At 36.7% G+C, this 15,447-nt stretch overlaps 1 protein-coding gene across 33 annotated transcripts in view; it reads right to left on the reverse strand.

Annotated features, from left to right (window-relative positions):
* Positions 1 to 218: 218 nt before the first annotated feature.
* ctrip (E3 ubiquitin-protein ligase ctrip) overlaps positions 219 to 15,447 on the reverse strand; it is a 30,435-nt gene continuing 15,206 nt past the window's right edge. For 3 of the 33 annotated variants that reach the window (XM_088195975.1, XM_088195978.1, XM_088195979.1), the window contains exons 2-36: positions 12,728 to 13,121; positions 11,882 to 12,657; positions 11,681 to 11,803; positions 11,334 to 11,488; positions 11,116 to 11,257; positions 10,914 to 11,047; positions 10,559 to 10,850; positions 10,303 to 10,490; positions 10,053 to 10,241; positions 9,830 to 9,978; positions 9,623 to 9,758; positions 9,202 to 9,553; positions 8,907 to 9,134; positions 8,607 to 8,836; positions 8,394 to 8,537; positions 8,159 to 8,326; positions 7,982 to 8,099; positions 7,790 to 7,916; positions 7,544 to 7,719; positions 7,298 to 7,472; positions 6,416 to 6,638; positions 6,215 to 6,354; positions 5,976 to 6,141; positions 5,807 to 5,904; positions 5,557 to 5,733; positions 5,347 to 5,483; positions 5,086 to 5,274; positions 4,815 to 5,023; positions 4,615 to 4,706; positions 3,738 to 4,545; positions 3,485 to 3,673; positions 3,253 to 3,421; positions 3,070 to 3,186; positions 2,817 to 3,005; positions 219 to 2,750 (exon numbers count right to left, since the gene is read on the reverse strand). In XM_088195975.1, coding sequence (XP_088052101.1) covers positions 2,554 to 2,750; positions 2,817 to 3,005; positions 3,070 to 3,186; positions 3,253 to 3,421; positions 3,485 to 3,673; positions 3,738 to 4,545; positions 4,615 to 4,706; positions 4,815 to 5,023; positions 5,086 to 5,274; positions 5,347 to 5,483; positions 5,557 to 5,733; positions 5,807 to 5,904; positions 5,976 to 6,141; positions 6,215 to 6,354; positions 6,416 to 6,638; positions 7,298 to 7,472; positions 7,544 to 7,719; positions 7,790 to 7,916; positions 7,982 to 8,099; positions 8,159 to 8,326; positions 8,394 to 8,537; positions 8,607 to 8,836; positions 8,907 to 9,134; positions 9,202 to 9,553; positions 9,623 to 9,758; positions 9,830 to 9,978; positions 10,053 to 10,241; positions 10,303 to 10,490; positions 10,559 to 10,850; positions 10,914 to 11,047; positions 11,116 to 11,257; positions 11,334 to 11,488; positions 11,681 to 11,803; positions 11,882 to 12,657; positions 12,728 to 12,783 — 7,158 coding nt within the window. In that variant the 5' untranslated portion in view covers positions 12,784 to 13,121 and the 3' untranslated portion in view covers positions 219 to 2,553. Of the gene's footprint in view, positions 2,751 to 2,816; positions 3,006 to 3,069; positions 3,187 to 3,252; positions 3,422 to 3,484; positions 3,674 to 3,737; positions 4,546 to 4,614; positions 4,707 to 4,814; positions 5,024 to 5,085; positions 5,275 to 5,346; positions 5,484 to 5,556; positions 5,734 to 5,806; positions 5,905 to 5,975; positions 6,142 to 6,214; positions 6,355 to 6,415; positions 6,639 to 7,297; positions 7,473 to 7,543; positions 7,720 to 7,789; positions 7,917 to 7,981; positions 8,100 to 8,158; positions 8,327 to 8,393; positions 8,538 to 8,606; positions 8,837 to 8,906; positions 9,135 to 9,201; positions 9,554 to 9,622; positions 9,759 to 9,829; positions 9,979 to 10,052; positions 10,242 to 10,302; positions 10,491 to 10,558; positions 10,851 to 10,913; positions 11,048 to 11,115; positions 11,258 to 11,333; positions 11,489 to 11,680; positions 11,804 to 11,881; positions 12,658 to 12,727; positions 13,122 to 13,201; positions 13,400 to 13,495; positions 14,130 to 15,447 lie in introns of those variants that run through there. The other 30 variants (XM_088195988.1, XM_088195995.1, XM_088195993.1 and 27 more) reach the window with 27 other exon arrangements.

A 15,447-nucleotide genomic window follows, 5' to 3' on the forward strand; every position in this document is an offset into this window, starting at 1 on the left:
ATTTTAGTAGGTATAAAAGTCCTATAAACATCCTCAGTGCTTCTATTATAACAAATATATGTATATTTCGATTGATAATTCCAATTACTTTTTAAATTCAATTCACTTTTTGTCAAAATACATTTTCGATCATTATTTATATCTAATCAACTTTATATTTGTTGATTTGAAATGACAATCAAAACGAGTGTAGTTATTATAAAATAAAAATAAACCAATATGAATAAGATGTTTATTATAATAATAAAAAAAATACAAATTTGAAACGTTGACAAAAAATTGAAATTAAGAAAAAGTCTGCACAATTATAGTGTAGATATTTCTCACATAAAAATATTGTTTGTAATAGAAACTAAGAATCCAATAAAAAAAATTGACAATCGCAACTTGTTTATAAATTGTAATAGGATATTGTTGAATAGTATATTTTGTACGAAAAATTATAGTTATTTGTTGAATTATTATAATTTAAAACGTAGTATTAAAATAAATCATCATTCTGAAGTTTTATTTTATTATCGTCTAATTTACTTTTACTTTTTTAGTTAAGATTTAATATGGTTACATTTATAAAATAAAAAAAATAACTAAAAAACAAGAAACATCTTATACTTGTTTGTAGTAAGCGCATACTTTCGTATGTAAAAAAACAAAAAACATATTTCTAACTGTACGACATCGAGTGAAATCTTCTTTCGTATGATTGAAGATCGCTTGGACTATCAATATAAAACATTTTTGCAACGTCAAAGAAATTATATTTCCGTTTGTAGTAAATAGATCAAAGCTACATAAGATCTAAGAAAAAATAAAGTGTCTATAATAATTTTTACACAATATATATATTTTATATGTACATAGAGTGATTTTATATTTATAATATATTTTTTAAATATCAGAAGAACCACAGCAATACAAAAATTATTATGTATATAAAATATGTATAAGACATTTCCATGAACTTTTATTGAGACGATAAACATTATTTAAAAAAATAATAAACAGACTTACTTAAAAAAACATTAATAATAATAATAATAATGTATAATAGACTAGAGCAATGCTACATACGTTTTTGGGATAGATGTTGTATTCCCAATATTTAACTTTGTCGAAAATGAACAGATTCACAATGACTGCATTATTACAGTAGTACTTATATCAAAATAATAATCAACGAGAGATCAATAAAGATAAATTATAAAATTAAACACCCACACTAACATTTTAAATCCACTCATGTAAAAATAACATATTGGAATAATTTATATATGGCAAACAACATAAATTTTGAATTTACATGACAGCCATGTTAATAAACAATGAAAAGTTACATGTTAATCCAATTGTTATTTTGCATGAACAAAAAGACATTAATTGAATTAAAGAAAAAGGTTTATTGTAACTAAAAATGTTATATATTTACAATAAATATGTATGTATATATACACAAATGCAGGTTTAGTTTTTGGTATTTAACGGAAGTGAAATTTCCATACAATAACTAAAAAGAAAATTGCGAAAACAATCGTTTCTAGTAAAATATTAATTATACATATTATTCAGTTAAAGGTTGTTAAATAAATGATTCATTATAATGGCATATAGCGAACATAGTTAATTTAATAAAAGTATGTATCACATACATAGCTTTTCTTTTCAAATCAATATATGGTTAATTTATATAACCGTGAACATGAGTATTGGAAAAATTAGCACCTTTGAAACTGAATGTTAAATAAATCAGAAAATTTTGAATAGTGTGCTTGGTAATTTAAGTTAATTAAAATATGTTTTAATAGTTACTATGATTAAAAATTTGCTAAAAAAATTAAATACGTCAGTTCCATGTCGGGCTAAAACGATTATTATAAAATACATTTGCCCACACTGATTAAATAATTAATTATAAATTTAAGAATGACCTTATAACTGTAGTGACAGAGTTATTCGAAACAAAAGATTCCACTTTGGCATATTAAACCAAAAATATTATTATAACTTATGTAGGTGGTAGTTTCGTAGTTGAAATGAATTTATAACAATTTCAACATAAAAAATCTAAGCCGCTAAAGATACTGTTATCACCAAACTAATCGTAGTCGACGCATTTAAATAGAAGATTCATTTGTATATATTTTTATATGTATAAGACATTATATAATTATGTATATAATATTACATCACATACTAAAATTTCACAGTGATATATAAGAGAAACGAGTTCCACCATTTTATTTCCCACACATTTTCACAAAAATATTCACATTATTTATGCCAGAATAAGTAACCACATCGACTAACTACATACTTTCTTCGTATATTGTCACTTAATCTTTTGCCAAATTAAATATAATAGATCATTTGTCTATCACTATTCATCGAAAATCGCTTATGCACAATTTTTATATCAATTAATTTACATAATTATATCACTATAACATAATATGTTAATTTTATACTGTTTATGATCAATAACATTGAGTCCATCAAACACCGTCACTGCAGTCCAATGTCACCTTTGCGTAAGAACTATGATTATCAGAACACGATTTATGATAAATGGAAGGAGTGCTGGCCTTCGCTCGCTGCTATTCGCAATTTGGTCCTCATCACCTCTATCGAGGAGTAGTCGGGAAGTTTGAGGTAGTTTACGCAGGTCATCACTGACGGTAAATATTCATCAGCGTTGACATTTGGCTCGAGAGTTTTCCTGACAACGGTTAAAGGCGGAGACAGAGCTTTGAAACCTACGACGATGATAAATAAATCAGAATAATTCACATTTATGAGATACTTTATAAATAAGCACAAACCTCCAGTCGGTAATCTTGGACTTCCGGTAAGGAATTGTAAGAAGAGACGCTGTTCGTTTGTATCATATAAGCTTAAAATTTCAAGAAGCATACGTATGGCACGAGATTCTGATGTAAAACCGTGATCCGCTCGACACGCCTCACTCAACATACGAATGTCCCATCGTTGACTTATACCACCAGCATAACCTAATCAAAAAATATAATCAAAACATTGTCACGGTCTAAATAAATACAGAAAAGACGATGCTACCTGTAGCGGTACCGCAGAATATGGCTTCTAGTTCTTCAGGATAAAACATTTTCAAATTTTGTAATGGAAAAACTGATTCAAAACCTTCTCTAAAGGCATCCATTTGCCGGTTCACACCTATTAATTGATTAATTTTAAAAAGGTAAATATTATAATTATACATTTAAACATTATTCTACACACCTTCAAACAGTAACCAATGAGTTACGAGCGAAATGTATTGTCCCAGGTTATGAGAAGTGACAGCCAAATCACGACCTCCTCGACGTAGCTCAGTACAGCTATGTCCTGGTAAAATAAAATCTAGTCCCAATTCTTCTATTGGGCATCCATCCAATTCCAAAGCATCGAGCTAAATAATATAATTAAATTAATTATGCAGTCTTATAAATATTAATATTTTTTCTTATCTTACCATTTCTCGTTTTCTTTCAGACGATATTGCAGTATCTTTGCGTATATTATCAGCGTGAAGAGCAACTCTCTGTAGTCTACAAAGCGAACGCCATAATTCTGGAGCTACATTACGTATATCGCCGAGGTTTAAGCTAACTTCTTCGCCGATTATCCATCGATAGAAAGTTAAAGAGAACGGTAGATCCAACTATAAAAATCACTACATTAGTCCCAATTCAATGCAAGTAAAATCGCAATTATAAAAAATATACCATTCTAGAGTCCATCACAGCTTTAGCCATAAATTTGCCCAGAAATCTAAACTTTGCTTTAATTTTCGACAGTTGTGAGACTCTGGTGTTCCGTCCGAGCGCTTGCGGAAAAAGACCGCAAGGAAGACTGACATACGATATTTCAGACGAATTCTTCACATGATCTTTAATCTCATCAGTAGGAGGCATTACGTCCTCTCCTTGCGGCGCAAGTTCACTGTTTAAATTTAAATCAGAGCTCATGATCGTCGGCATGTCCATGGTGCGCATGCTCGAGTCGTCTATGTTGGCATTTTGCAAATTGGGCTCCTCGCTCAAATTGAGGTTGTTATAAACGCTGGATGCCAGATTCGCTGCTGGATCGATATTGGGAGGACTATCAGGATCTTGCTTGACTGTTATCTGATTGCTCTTTATGGCGTCACCGCCGAAACTGGAGGGCTTCTGTTTAAAATTCTCGCTACCGTGCCAAAGGTCCAAATCTGCTCGTTGTAATTCCTGAGACACCAGTGCGTAGAACTCCAGAGTGGGACCCAGTCCTGTACCGACTTCATTTTCGTATTTGACCTCCAATAAGGCTTTGGAATGAGCAAAGTCTTGAATGACTTGTTCGGCTTGCTTTAAAATATGATCTCGTGATATGGTCCGTTTTCTTCTGTCCAATCTCGGGGTCACCCTTTCGGTGGAGTCGTTCGACGCGTGGTTTAGTTCTGGACTAGAGTCTAACAAACGCTGTAGAGCTCTGTCCCGATCGAATGAAACAGCATAGAAGAGCAACTGTCTCGTTTCCAAAGGAAACAAGAAAGGACTGCAAAATAAATATCAACATTAGAACTATTTGATGACATTTACATACAAAAAATAAACTTGTTATTACCAGGCATATGCTATCTGTTGAAGCCACTGTGGTAAGTTTCCAGTCATAATGACGAGCGGATCTTGTAGTTGTCTACTAGCTTTAGCTGCTAACTATAAAAATAAATATAAGTTGCTGTATTCCAATACTTGCACACATATTAAGAACAAATACATTAATTCTTTGATGTGTTGTTATATTCACAAGCAAGAATAGTTTACCTTTGAATTCACGAAATCTGATTGTGGAAGTAACGAGCGTGATAGTTGAGGACACGCACGATACAAACAAGACCAATGTCTGCAAATTGCGTGAAGAGATCGCAACAGTGCCAAAGCAGATAAGGACGCATCCGACACAGTGACTACGTTTGGCAACTTGGGATCCAGTAATTTTCCCAGAGCTGATGTAATCGGAGGGACTATTCCTTCTAAACATACATGTAAAACAATAATTTGAACAAAATTTAGATATTTACTAATCGCAACTTACCGTTCCACAAATCGTCAATCTTTCTTCTGTTATTTGATTTGGTCGACGTGCCTTTTCCTTTGCGACCCTGCTGACCTTGACCGACTGCAGAGTTCGGTCCTGTGAGGGTGTTGTTTGCATTCACACCGCCGTCCGCTCCGACGGCTCGATAGTATATTGTGTGTGTTTGAATCCAAATACCGGCATTACCTATTCAATCAAAAGCAATCTTCGTAAGTTTCTTAGTTTTATAATTTATTATTTTAAAAGTATTTAAATTACCCAATGGAGTTTCCGTGTCTGTGTCTGTCTCTGATTGATCGTTTGCGTGAGGGCTGAACTGCCTCACAGCTTGGTAGACTGTCATATTGTACGGGAGAATATTATCACCGATCAAGAATTGCAACTTATGTCTTGACCTATGAATTAAAAAATAGATTTATTATGGATTTTGGTAGATATTTTTTACAAAGAGAGGTTAAATTTCTGCACCTTCCCTGCGAAATAACAACTGCAGCCAACGAATCGTCAATATCTTCTTCAGTATTATCATCATCTGAATCTGGTGCAAGTTGATGTGTTCCCGTATGAGTACTCTGGCCACTAGTGTTTCCTGCGCATGCAGTGTTTGTCTCTCTCTGCCTTGCATAGCCTCTAACCAATAGATATCTACAAATAATTATATTTATTTATTAATTAAATAGAGGATATCATCCGTACATTCTAAAATATCAATACTTACTTTTCAATAGCATATACCAAAGCTAAAGGATCAATTTTTACGGTGCCGCCTTTCCATTGCTTCAAATTTGTACAAGCTGGATGACGTTGCAAATTACACTGCAAAATTATGCAATATTAGTATTTAAACATACACATTTTGGTGTAGCTTTAATTAAATAAAATATTACTTTTAGCTGATGAGTGTTGAAAAATTTAAGGGCACTCGTCGAAGGCCGTGCGGGTAAGTCGTGAACACGCACCGGAAATTGTTCTAATTGGGAAATGCAAGCGTTGATTTTGTTCACCAACGCTGATAAACTCGAAGGATTGTAGTTGAACATCGGTTCCACAGCACTAGAATAAACGAATATCGAATATATATTTTGGAACTTGAATAAGTACTATTAACACATCTTTGAACACTAACTCGACATCTTGGGGCATGTCAGCGAAAACGTTCAAGAAAGCTCTCAAGCGAGCATTTCTAGATGCCAATTCGTCTGGGTCTTCTTCATTGCAGGTCGTTAAGAAGCCCAGAAGAGCACCGATAAGTCCGGAGTGATTGACCTGATTGACGAATAATCATGATAAACAAACAATAAAAGAGATTTTAATATAATATGTATACCTCAAATGGAGAAATATCACTGTCGACCAGCACGTCCCTAAGCTGAATCAACGCCATTTGCATTAATTCGGTGTCGGGCGCTCTGAGTCTTTGTACTGCTGCCGTGAGACGAGCCAGAACACCACTAGCGGGGTGTGTTCCTCCACCTCTTCCTCCATTAGCGCTGCCATGTTCAGCAATCAATGTTGCCGCTTGACTTCTAACCCATTGACGAGCCTTTTCCCTAAAATAATAATTCACATAAGCAGTATAGTTAAGTGTAATAAAAGTACATAGTACAAATATAACTGTTTTCATGAACAGTGGATGCAAAGTATTGTGATCCGAGTGCAGTCTAATCTAGCCAATTTGAGTCACATATTGATGAACTAGTTTCTATTGTGTTACAGTATATTTTTTCGAACTATGCAGTGTTTATTAATGACTAAGAAACTGTCAAAACTGCTGGGCAAAAGCACATGAACTTGCCCCATCTGCGCTGCTTTATAAAATTATATAAATTCTGATTCAGATAATGAATTATTCCAAGCAATGAAAGAATTAGCCTTCTCTGCAGAAATCGGACATAATGTAATTACAAGATAGGGATAATGTAATTACAAGTTTACATTTCAAGATTAGCTTAAAAGTCAAAATTTATGATAGTCACTCAGACTAATAAAAAAAGCTTAAAAATTATGAGTATCATATCCGAGAATCGGATTGTGTGTTTGGAAACAGTAATGGCATGATTGCAGAGGATAGAATTTAAATAAAAATTAAAGTAAAAAAACGTGTACATATGCAGCATTGATATATCTGATGTTTTATGATGTGTCTCAAATTTTTTTTGGACAATAGAGATACTATGCTTTTATGCTACCTGATTATCCAGTAATATACCTATTTTGTGCTGCTATATTAGCGTTGGACTGCACAGTCTCTCTGGTGATAGCTCCCAACGACGAACTCCCATGTTGGCGACCCCATCGTGCAGGATTCAAAGAAGCCAAAAACGAGCTAGTCTTTGACGTGGCACCTCCAAATTTCAACTTGAATCCAGATCCTGTAAATAATACTTTAGTTTATTGATAAGTTCTCCATTGGCAAATATTTAGCACGGTGAATTAAATAAATAAATATTATTACCTGGATGATGATGATATTGAGCCGAAGGCATTTCAGTCGGATCTTCCTGTCGGCGATGTCGATTACCTACAGCCGTTCCGCTCGCTGCCGTCATCGTCGCACGTTCGACAGATCTTTTGGGGGCGCGTTTACGTTTCAACACATCGGTGATCCGCATGGACACGGGGCTTTGAGATCTAAGCAATTGAAAGATTGGCATAAACAGCGTATAAAGAAGCAATTAAATATGCGAGTTAAAGTACAAACCTATGTTCTTGAGATGAAATCACAGAGACGGAAGACACAGGAATTTCGTTACTAGAATGTACGGACTCGAGGGATCCTGCAACCCCATTTGGATTACTAGACGTCAGACTTGTCTCAAGAGAAAATACTATTTTTTTTTTGTTAATATTGAACATCTTGAAAAAAGCCTTTATAAAAGAACATAAAACAAACCTGAATAGTTCAATGAAGTAGCGTTTGATGTTCCGGGTGCACCATTAGCGTTGACCATTGATGGAGCTACTGCGTTCGCTAATGTCGCAGGAGTCTTATTACCAGCGTTCGATGATGCCTAAAAGTATAAATATATTGATTGTCGTATTCTTAAAAATATAATTTTATTCAATTAACCTTTGCTTTTGAGTTAGTTGAATAGTGCATTAGAGTATTAAGAGCCATCCCAGAAGATAAATCTCTTTTTACTGTAGCACTCGATATGGTATTGGATAATGCCGCATTCCGAATGGATTTAGGTGGGCTCGGGCATAAAGGCACTGCAGGATCAGCTAGCAATTGAATCTAAAAAGAAATATACATTATTGTGACGAAAAATTAATCAATGGGAGCAAAAGAATAAGTTATATACCTGATGCATAACACCTTCTCTACGGAAATGCACTCCAAACACGTCAGGTAATTTTTGCATTAAGATCTCTGCCATTTGTAGAGAACCGACCACTATACGTAAATCGTTCGAGGCCATCATTCCAGCAATATGTGACGATACAACCTAATAAATTATATTAATTCAACGATTTATACGTATGTATTACAATCATAGTAATATATTTCCCACTACCTGATATTTCAATATGCTAGCGAGCATATCAGAATCAGCATGATAAACCATTCTCAATAAAGCTTTGAGACATTGACAGCGAACTGCAGGGCCCGCAGAGCTCGAATACACTTCTAACAACACTGAAGATAAAGCCAAAACACGCTTTCCACAAGCACCGCTCAAACACGCCGTGCGCGCATCAGATGCATTGCTCCATCTTCCGACGGTTGTGTTGGCATTAGTTGCATCTGAAGTAATAAATACGTTATAAGTTGAAACATCAATTATAATAGTGTTATTTAGAAAAAAAAATAATACTTGAGGCATCTGCAATTGACGATGGAGAAGCGGGAGACTGTGCCGGAGAAGGGCCTAATCTTCGCTGAACGGGCCGGGTGGTGCCGGTGTCTTCGTTTATTTGCTTCATAGACATGAAGTCGACTATGTAAGTGCGGCCCAGGGCGTTCAACGAGACTTCATCTTCAGAATTTTGATGAGCAGCTTCTATAACTCGAGAATCCACTGCAGCATAGGAACGCCAAACGCCTAATTAAAAAAATATTAACAATCCACTTGTGGCTACTTTTACGAAATAATTATGAGCGTTAGTTACCTGAATCATCTCTCCACTGCCATTGAGCGTGATTATCTGGCGGATTTGTAGCTCCCCAGGGTCTTTCTAAACAAGCGTCTACAGTAAACAAACCAGAATTTGGCAAATGAGGCATCAATTCGGCGATTAGAGACGTGATCTCGTATAGCTCGGGCGGAGATCTGACTGTGAGCTCCACTTCGTCTTGCGGATTAGGCACTGTAGACCCGGTAAGAAGAAACAGTAGGGTATCTGCAATGTTTTGACGTAAAAGAGCAATCGCGAGTTCCGGACAGCTCGAACACATGACGCTCAACATCCTCAGCACCGTATTGAAAGTCCCAATACTGATTATCGGCGGAGTAACTACCAGCTATATGTTAAAAAAAACATTAATAAAATAATATATAATACGCATATTGTATATTCAAAAAATAAATACCAATTGCTGTAAATTAGTAAGTAGCTCTGAGCTAGCGATTTCTTGAAGTCGTGCAGGGTCATTTTGATAACTATCGACCAGTCGAGAAAACGCTAAGCAAACACTCTCCAAAGATTTCTTATCTTGTTGTGTTAATCTAAAATGAGAAAATAATATAAAATACATAAACATAAAGCATATAAATGAAAGCCCGTCTATATGCATTACCTGCTTGCTAATAATGGTAAAGATTCTTTTATGAACAGAAATTCATCACTTTGTAAATTCTGGCAACAATTTGATGTTATCGAGAGAGCTGCTCTTTGTGCGTTTATGGAGAAGAAGTCTAAATACATTAAACATGCAGATACTCCTCTCTGAAAATAGTAATATTTTGCATTAAATAAAATTAACTAAATGCAAATTCCAGTTTAGTAAATAATCAACTCACTGCTTGTAGAATTGGCTTTGAATGGCGACGAGATAACATGTCTAAAGCTGTTAAGCTCTGTTCTGCTACATCCATACATGTAATGGCCTGTAGCTTATCCAAGAAAACAGGAACGGCGAGTGCGACCGCTCCAGATGTGTGAGGTAAAGCTTCCATCATATACGTCAGTGCGCGACACGCGTGATTCATCTGCGAATTTGGTATTGTATGAATTTAAGGATGGATAAATCAGTCGGTCGTTTAAACTTACCATATCGAAATTATGCTCCATTCCGAGCAAAGTGATAAGCGCAGGGACAACCTGCCGTACGGGAAAACCGGCGAGTGTATCTTCGTTACCCATAACTAATAACTGACACATCTCTATCACAGCTTGCAACTGTTGACCTTCGTCTCCAGTCGCCTGCAGACCGACGAGCAATTGGGTCGCTTTCGAAGCTGAAATATTATATTTCATTAAATCTAGTTTATTACATTTATATAGCAAGTTTTAAGAGCAATTTTACAAGTAGTAGCTCCCATGCTACGATGGATTAAATTCTGCATTCTTGGACCGAGAGCTCCGAGCAGATGGGGAGGAAGGCCGCGAGCTTCTAATAAAGCTTGTAGTCTTCCGACTTCGCTGTCGTCAGATGAAGATTCTCCGACACTAGCGGTGCCGCCGGCAGCGCTTTCTGCCATACCTGTGCCGCTTTCTTCGGCCGGTCCTTTAAATTTCGATTTGGAGTCGGTATTTATACCTCCTACCATATTTGCCAACAGACCGCCCTGTTGGTTAGAAGTCGATGCAACGGCACTCTGAAATATTAGTAACATGAGTACGAATTCCATATATTTAAAAATAATTATATTAATACTCACGGGTGAAAGCGGCGGCTGTTGCGGTACTGACAAGCAAGGATTTGCTTGAGAAGGCACAGAGGGGGTGGGCGGGGGGCGGCGCCCTCCCGCGCTACTACCCCCACTACTCGCACAGGAACCCAGACTGCTCTTACCTAAATAAAATAATTGAATCAATAAATATGTTATTTTAATGTTATTCGTTAATAGGTTTATAATAAACCTTTTTTATCGCGCTTGATGTTATTTGCGGCCGCACTAGTATGTGTCTGCTGGGGCATGTCCAACACGCCGGAAGCCCCCGCACTTCTTGTGCTACGCCTTAACCTGTCACATTCACCTCCAGTCGGAGCTGAAGCGCGGTTCTACAAAACGATAAATTAAAATGTCATTTAAATTTAATATTACGAGTAATGAATCGAAAACGTCAAAGCTACCTACCTGTTTTTTAGACTGCGTTACAGTAGACGAAGACTGAGCGGCTGCTCTCGTAGATCTGTTTCCCAATCTAGTTACTAAATTATTGGTGTTAACCTTATTACTTAACGACCTTAAAGACAACGGCTTCGATGCAACGGGATATTTCTTGTTTGATTCTAAAATTTAAAAAAATAATTAGTTTTCAAACGAATAAATCTTATTAAAAATATAATTGGTATCAAAAAACTACTATGCATTAATATTAAAAAGAAAGCTTTAAAAATAAAATATAAAACTATAAAAAAATTGATTTGGAATATACGCAGTATTGAGTTCTATCGTTAATATTAAAAATAACACATAATAACCTAAAAGGAAATTTGAAGAACTCGGTTGCGAATTTTTAGATTTTCTAGCAGATAACGAACTAGTGATATTTGATATGTTTAACTGTCGACCAGAATACGATCCTTCGCTTCCCGTTGAGCTCGCTAAAATTATTTCAAAAGTGTCGGTCATTACCATATCTAAAACTGTTTAAAGAAAGCAAACTCAAAACTATCACTTACCAGAACTGTCTCTGAAACGTTCTTCGCTCGTACTCGATGCGTTCTTACTTCTGTTTCTCAACGGATATGTTTTATTGAGTTTGGAGCCTGGTGAACTTTTGAGAACCAAAGTCGGTCTGGCGACCGGACGTCTGGTAGACGGAGCGCTCCTTGCGGCTACGGATTCTTTTATCGCCTGCAAACTACTGATCGAAGTAGTCGGAGAGCTCAATTCGTAGCGTTGTCTCTTAGAACCGGCGTTTGAGTTTCCGCCTTTAGTTTTTCTCCTTCGATTTCTAGTCTTCGATTTGTTGGGCGAGTATAAAGAATGGTCGGAGTCGACTAGCTCTGTAGCGGTGGAATTGCTAAAAGGAGAATAGTCGAAATCTCTATCGTCGAACGGAAAAAGCAACCCTTCGAAACCGTGTCCGGTTTTAGATAAACTAGGTCGAGCGAGTAACGCGGATGTATTCAGTTCCGCCGACTTTGGCTTGTCTTCCGAGACGGATGTCTTCAGTAGCTCGGAACCGTTTAAGCTCTTGGAACGTGTACGATGCGCGACACAATCTTCAATCGCCGGTTTGATCGAACTCCTTCTGGCTTTCTTGGCCGGACCCAAGCTGCGACCGTTGCGCGCGCTCCTCTTGCGTCCCGTCGTCGGCGGAGACACGTCGAGTTCGGCGGAAACCGTAGGTGCACAAGGGAGACTACCGGATGCAACGCGTCGAGACTCCCTTCTACTCCGGCGATCGGCTCGCCGACGACTCCATTCACCAGCGCCCTCACCGTTAATTTGACTGAAAATTCAGTATTCGACATTAGTAACGATCGATTATATTTTTATATTTTTTTGATAAGATTTGTTACCTGGCGGACTCCCTGGGTGCGTTGGAGAGCGTCAGCCTGACGTCCTGTTGGGCCATAGGCTGCCGAGGGGTGCAGCGATGGTGGGGTTGCGGGGACCGCTCCACACACCATGCCCCACAGTCCTTGCTACCCACCGTTTGCCCACTTTTTACAATGTTTGAAAATTTGCCCGACAGCACTTTGCACTGTGGCAATTATAGTCCGAACGACACTCGCGGTCGTCGCGTAAAACGACAAATCTATTCGCAGTCACAGCTAGATGCGAACACCGTTGAACAATTTATATACAGAGTCACCTGACGATATCGACGAACGTTTCAATCTCTTCATCGTTATACATTTTGAGAATTCAAATGTTGAACTAAACTGAGAGTTGGTTCACTGCAGAAATCATCTGAAAGCAAAAAATAACTGTGGTTATTTTTTTTACATAGAATTACGTCTTGCAACGAATACATGTAACATTTTAAGCACCTATATCTTTGAAACTAATAATTGCAGTGATAAATAATACACTATTAGATAGCTTATTGAGTCCGATTTACAACAAAATATTTTTTCAGTTTCAACTAGTAATTAAATAATGATAGCGATGACCTCAGCCCCGCTTTTCTTAGTTGATGGTTAGAGCTAGCAGATGTGATAAACGGAAATAGTAGTGATAGTTGAATCCTAGAGGAGAACGAGAGAAATTCGAAACGGTATGAGACGCCTAAGTTCAACCGTTCACTTAAACTGCACATATAATATATATGCCTGAAAAATAACCTGTAGACAGAACAACTCGTTGCAAGTTGTGCTATTGTCGCCAACATCATAAAATAGTAGAGAAGTGCTGGTAGAAATAGTCGATGTCTGACACGGCAGATAAGATTGATCACAACCATGAGCAATCAGCAAGTGGCTTCATCATTATGAGACTAAAGCTCATAATGAGGTGTAGCGCAATGATTGACATGATTGAAATCAATAGTTGTTCAGACAAACCTAACCTGTCAAATGAAATCTAAGACCAACGGTTCGTTAAAAAGAAGTGTGCAATACGGATTTGCGTAGTACATAGGGGGCGCAGTCCTCGTCTCGTCGCGCCGCGTCGAGAAACAAAGGACTCGTCAGCTGTGCGCTGAGTTCCGCGGCTCCTTTGTCACCTGGCGGCTGGCATCGATCGCAGCGCTTCCGAAAGCGTGGCGCGCGAGCCCCTCGACACAGCTGATGCGCTGTCACCGCCGCGACTGCTCACCGCCATTGCGCTCTTCGACCGTTCTCGGTCATCTCGCCGAATCGTAGAGGACAAAAGCAACGAACGAACGAACGAACGAACGCGCGGCACTCGTCGCGAAGCGGCCGTCGTACGTATCTCGACGGACGGACGGCCTTAACCGAAGGCCAGCGCTTCTTAAAATGTGTTCCGTAAGCGAAGCGTTCGTCTATTACACAATTCGAATATTACGAACGCGCATGTACCATCGGTTTGCAGCAAGAAGTCATCGATTACAAAAAGTGTCGACGGTGACTACTGCTTTTTTGTACAATCTACAATCCAGATAGGTTGTAAGGCACGCCTCTAAGGAGTATCAAACGATTTCTTCTAAATCAATCTGTTTTTGTGTATTTTTGCCAGTGGCTAAAATCCGTAAACGTCAAGTTCGAGAGATAGAATACTAAATTAAAATTAGAAACATGTGAATGCCACTAGATAATGAAATTTTAATTATATTTTAATTATTTTTACTTATAAAAAATACCTGTCCAAATTACTTTAAATAAAAATCATAGAGATTCACGTTGAAAGGCTATTGAAATGGAACATTTTGAAGAAATTGAGAAACAAATTTTATCTGAGAAAATTTTATTTCGGGTTTTGAAAGTTCGTCAATCATCCCTAATATCAAAATTCAGCTTCACCCTAGTCAATACGCGAAATGACAGTAAATATGTAGCTAGTCAAATAATTTATATTTTTGTAGAATGTAGATAGCTTTTAAATATTCGGCTGTCACTATAGGACGTAATAATACCGATCTAGATTGACACATTATATTTGAAACTTATGACATAAGCTATTGTTAGATTTTAATTATTTTTGTAAAATTCATATAAAAATATTTAAAAAAAAACTTGTTTTGTAAATTTTATATCTCGGATTAAAGTTTTGAACATCTACATTTAAAAAAATACAATTTTTTCTCGGAACGCGAATTCTTTTTGGTGTTAACGATGTTTAACGGCCACCCGGGAATTTTTTTTTCCAAATTTTCATAAAAAAACGATTTTTTCATTATTAATTTGTAGTACATGATCAAATAATAACGTAAACATATTTTTTAAATATGTATTAACTAATTATTTAATATTTTTATTATTAAAAAAGTGTTGAGAGCCACTGTCAAAGTAAAAAATAACCGAAGAAACAAGTAGTAATAATAATAATAATTTAAAATTATTATTATTTTAATACGAGTTAGCACGCATGGGTGCGCTCGCCCAAAATGATACACTTTTTTGCGCACATGTGTGATCGCTCGCCCGGGAAGCTGTTAATAAATTATTCAAATACAATGGTGCCTTGACTTACGAGTTCGTGATCGAGCTCGTAACTCAAATTACTCGTATGGCAAATCAATTTTCCCCATTGAAATTAATTGAAATGACATTAATCCAATTCAATGGGGGAAAATTGAAAAGATTATTTTTAAGTTATGCAATACGTCTTTCTTACT

This window comes from Plectrocnemia conspersa, unplaced genomic scaffold, assembly GCF_051122295.1.
Source record: "Plectrocnemia conspersa isolate PC_06_02 unplaced genomic scaffold, ASM5112229v1 ptg000010l, whole genome shotgun sequence".
Lineage (NCBI taxonomy): Eukaryota > Metazoa > Arthropoda > Insecta > Trichoptera > Polycentropodidae > Plectrocnemia > Plectrocnemia conspersa.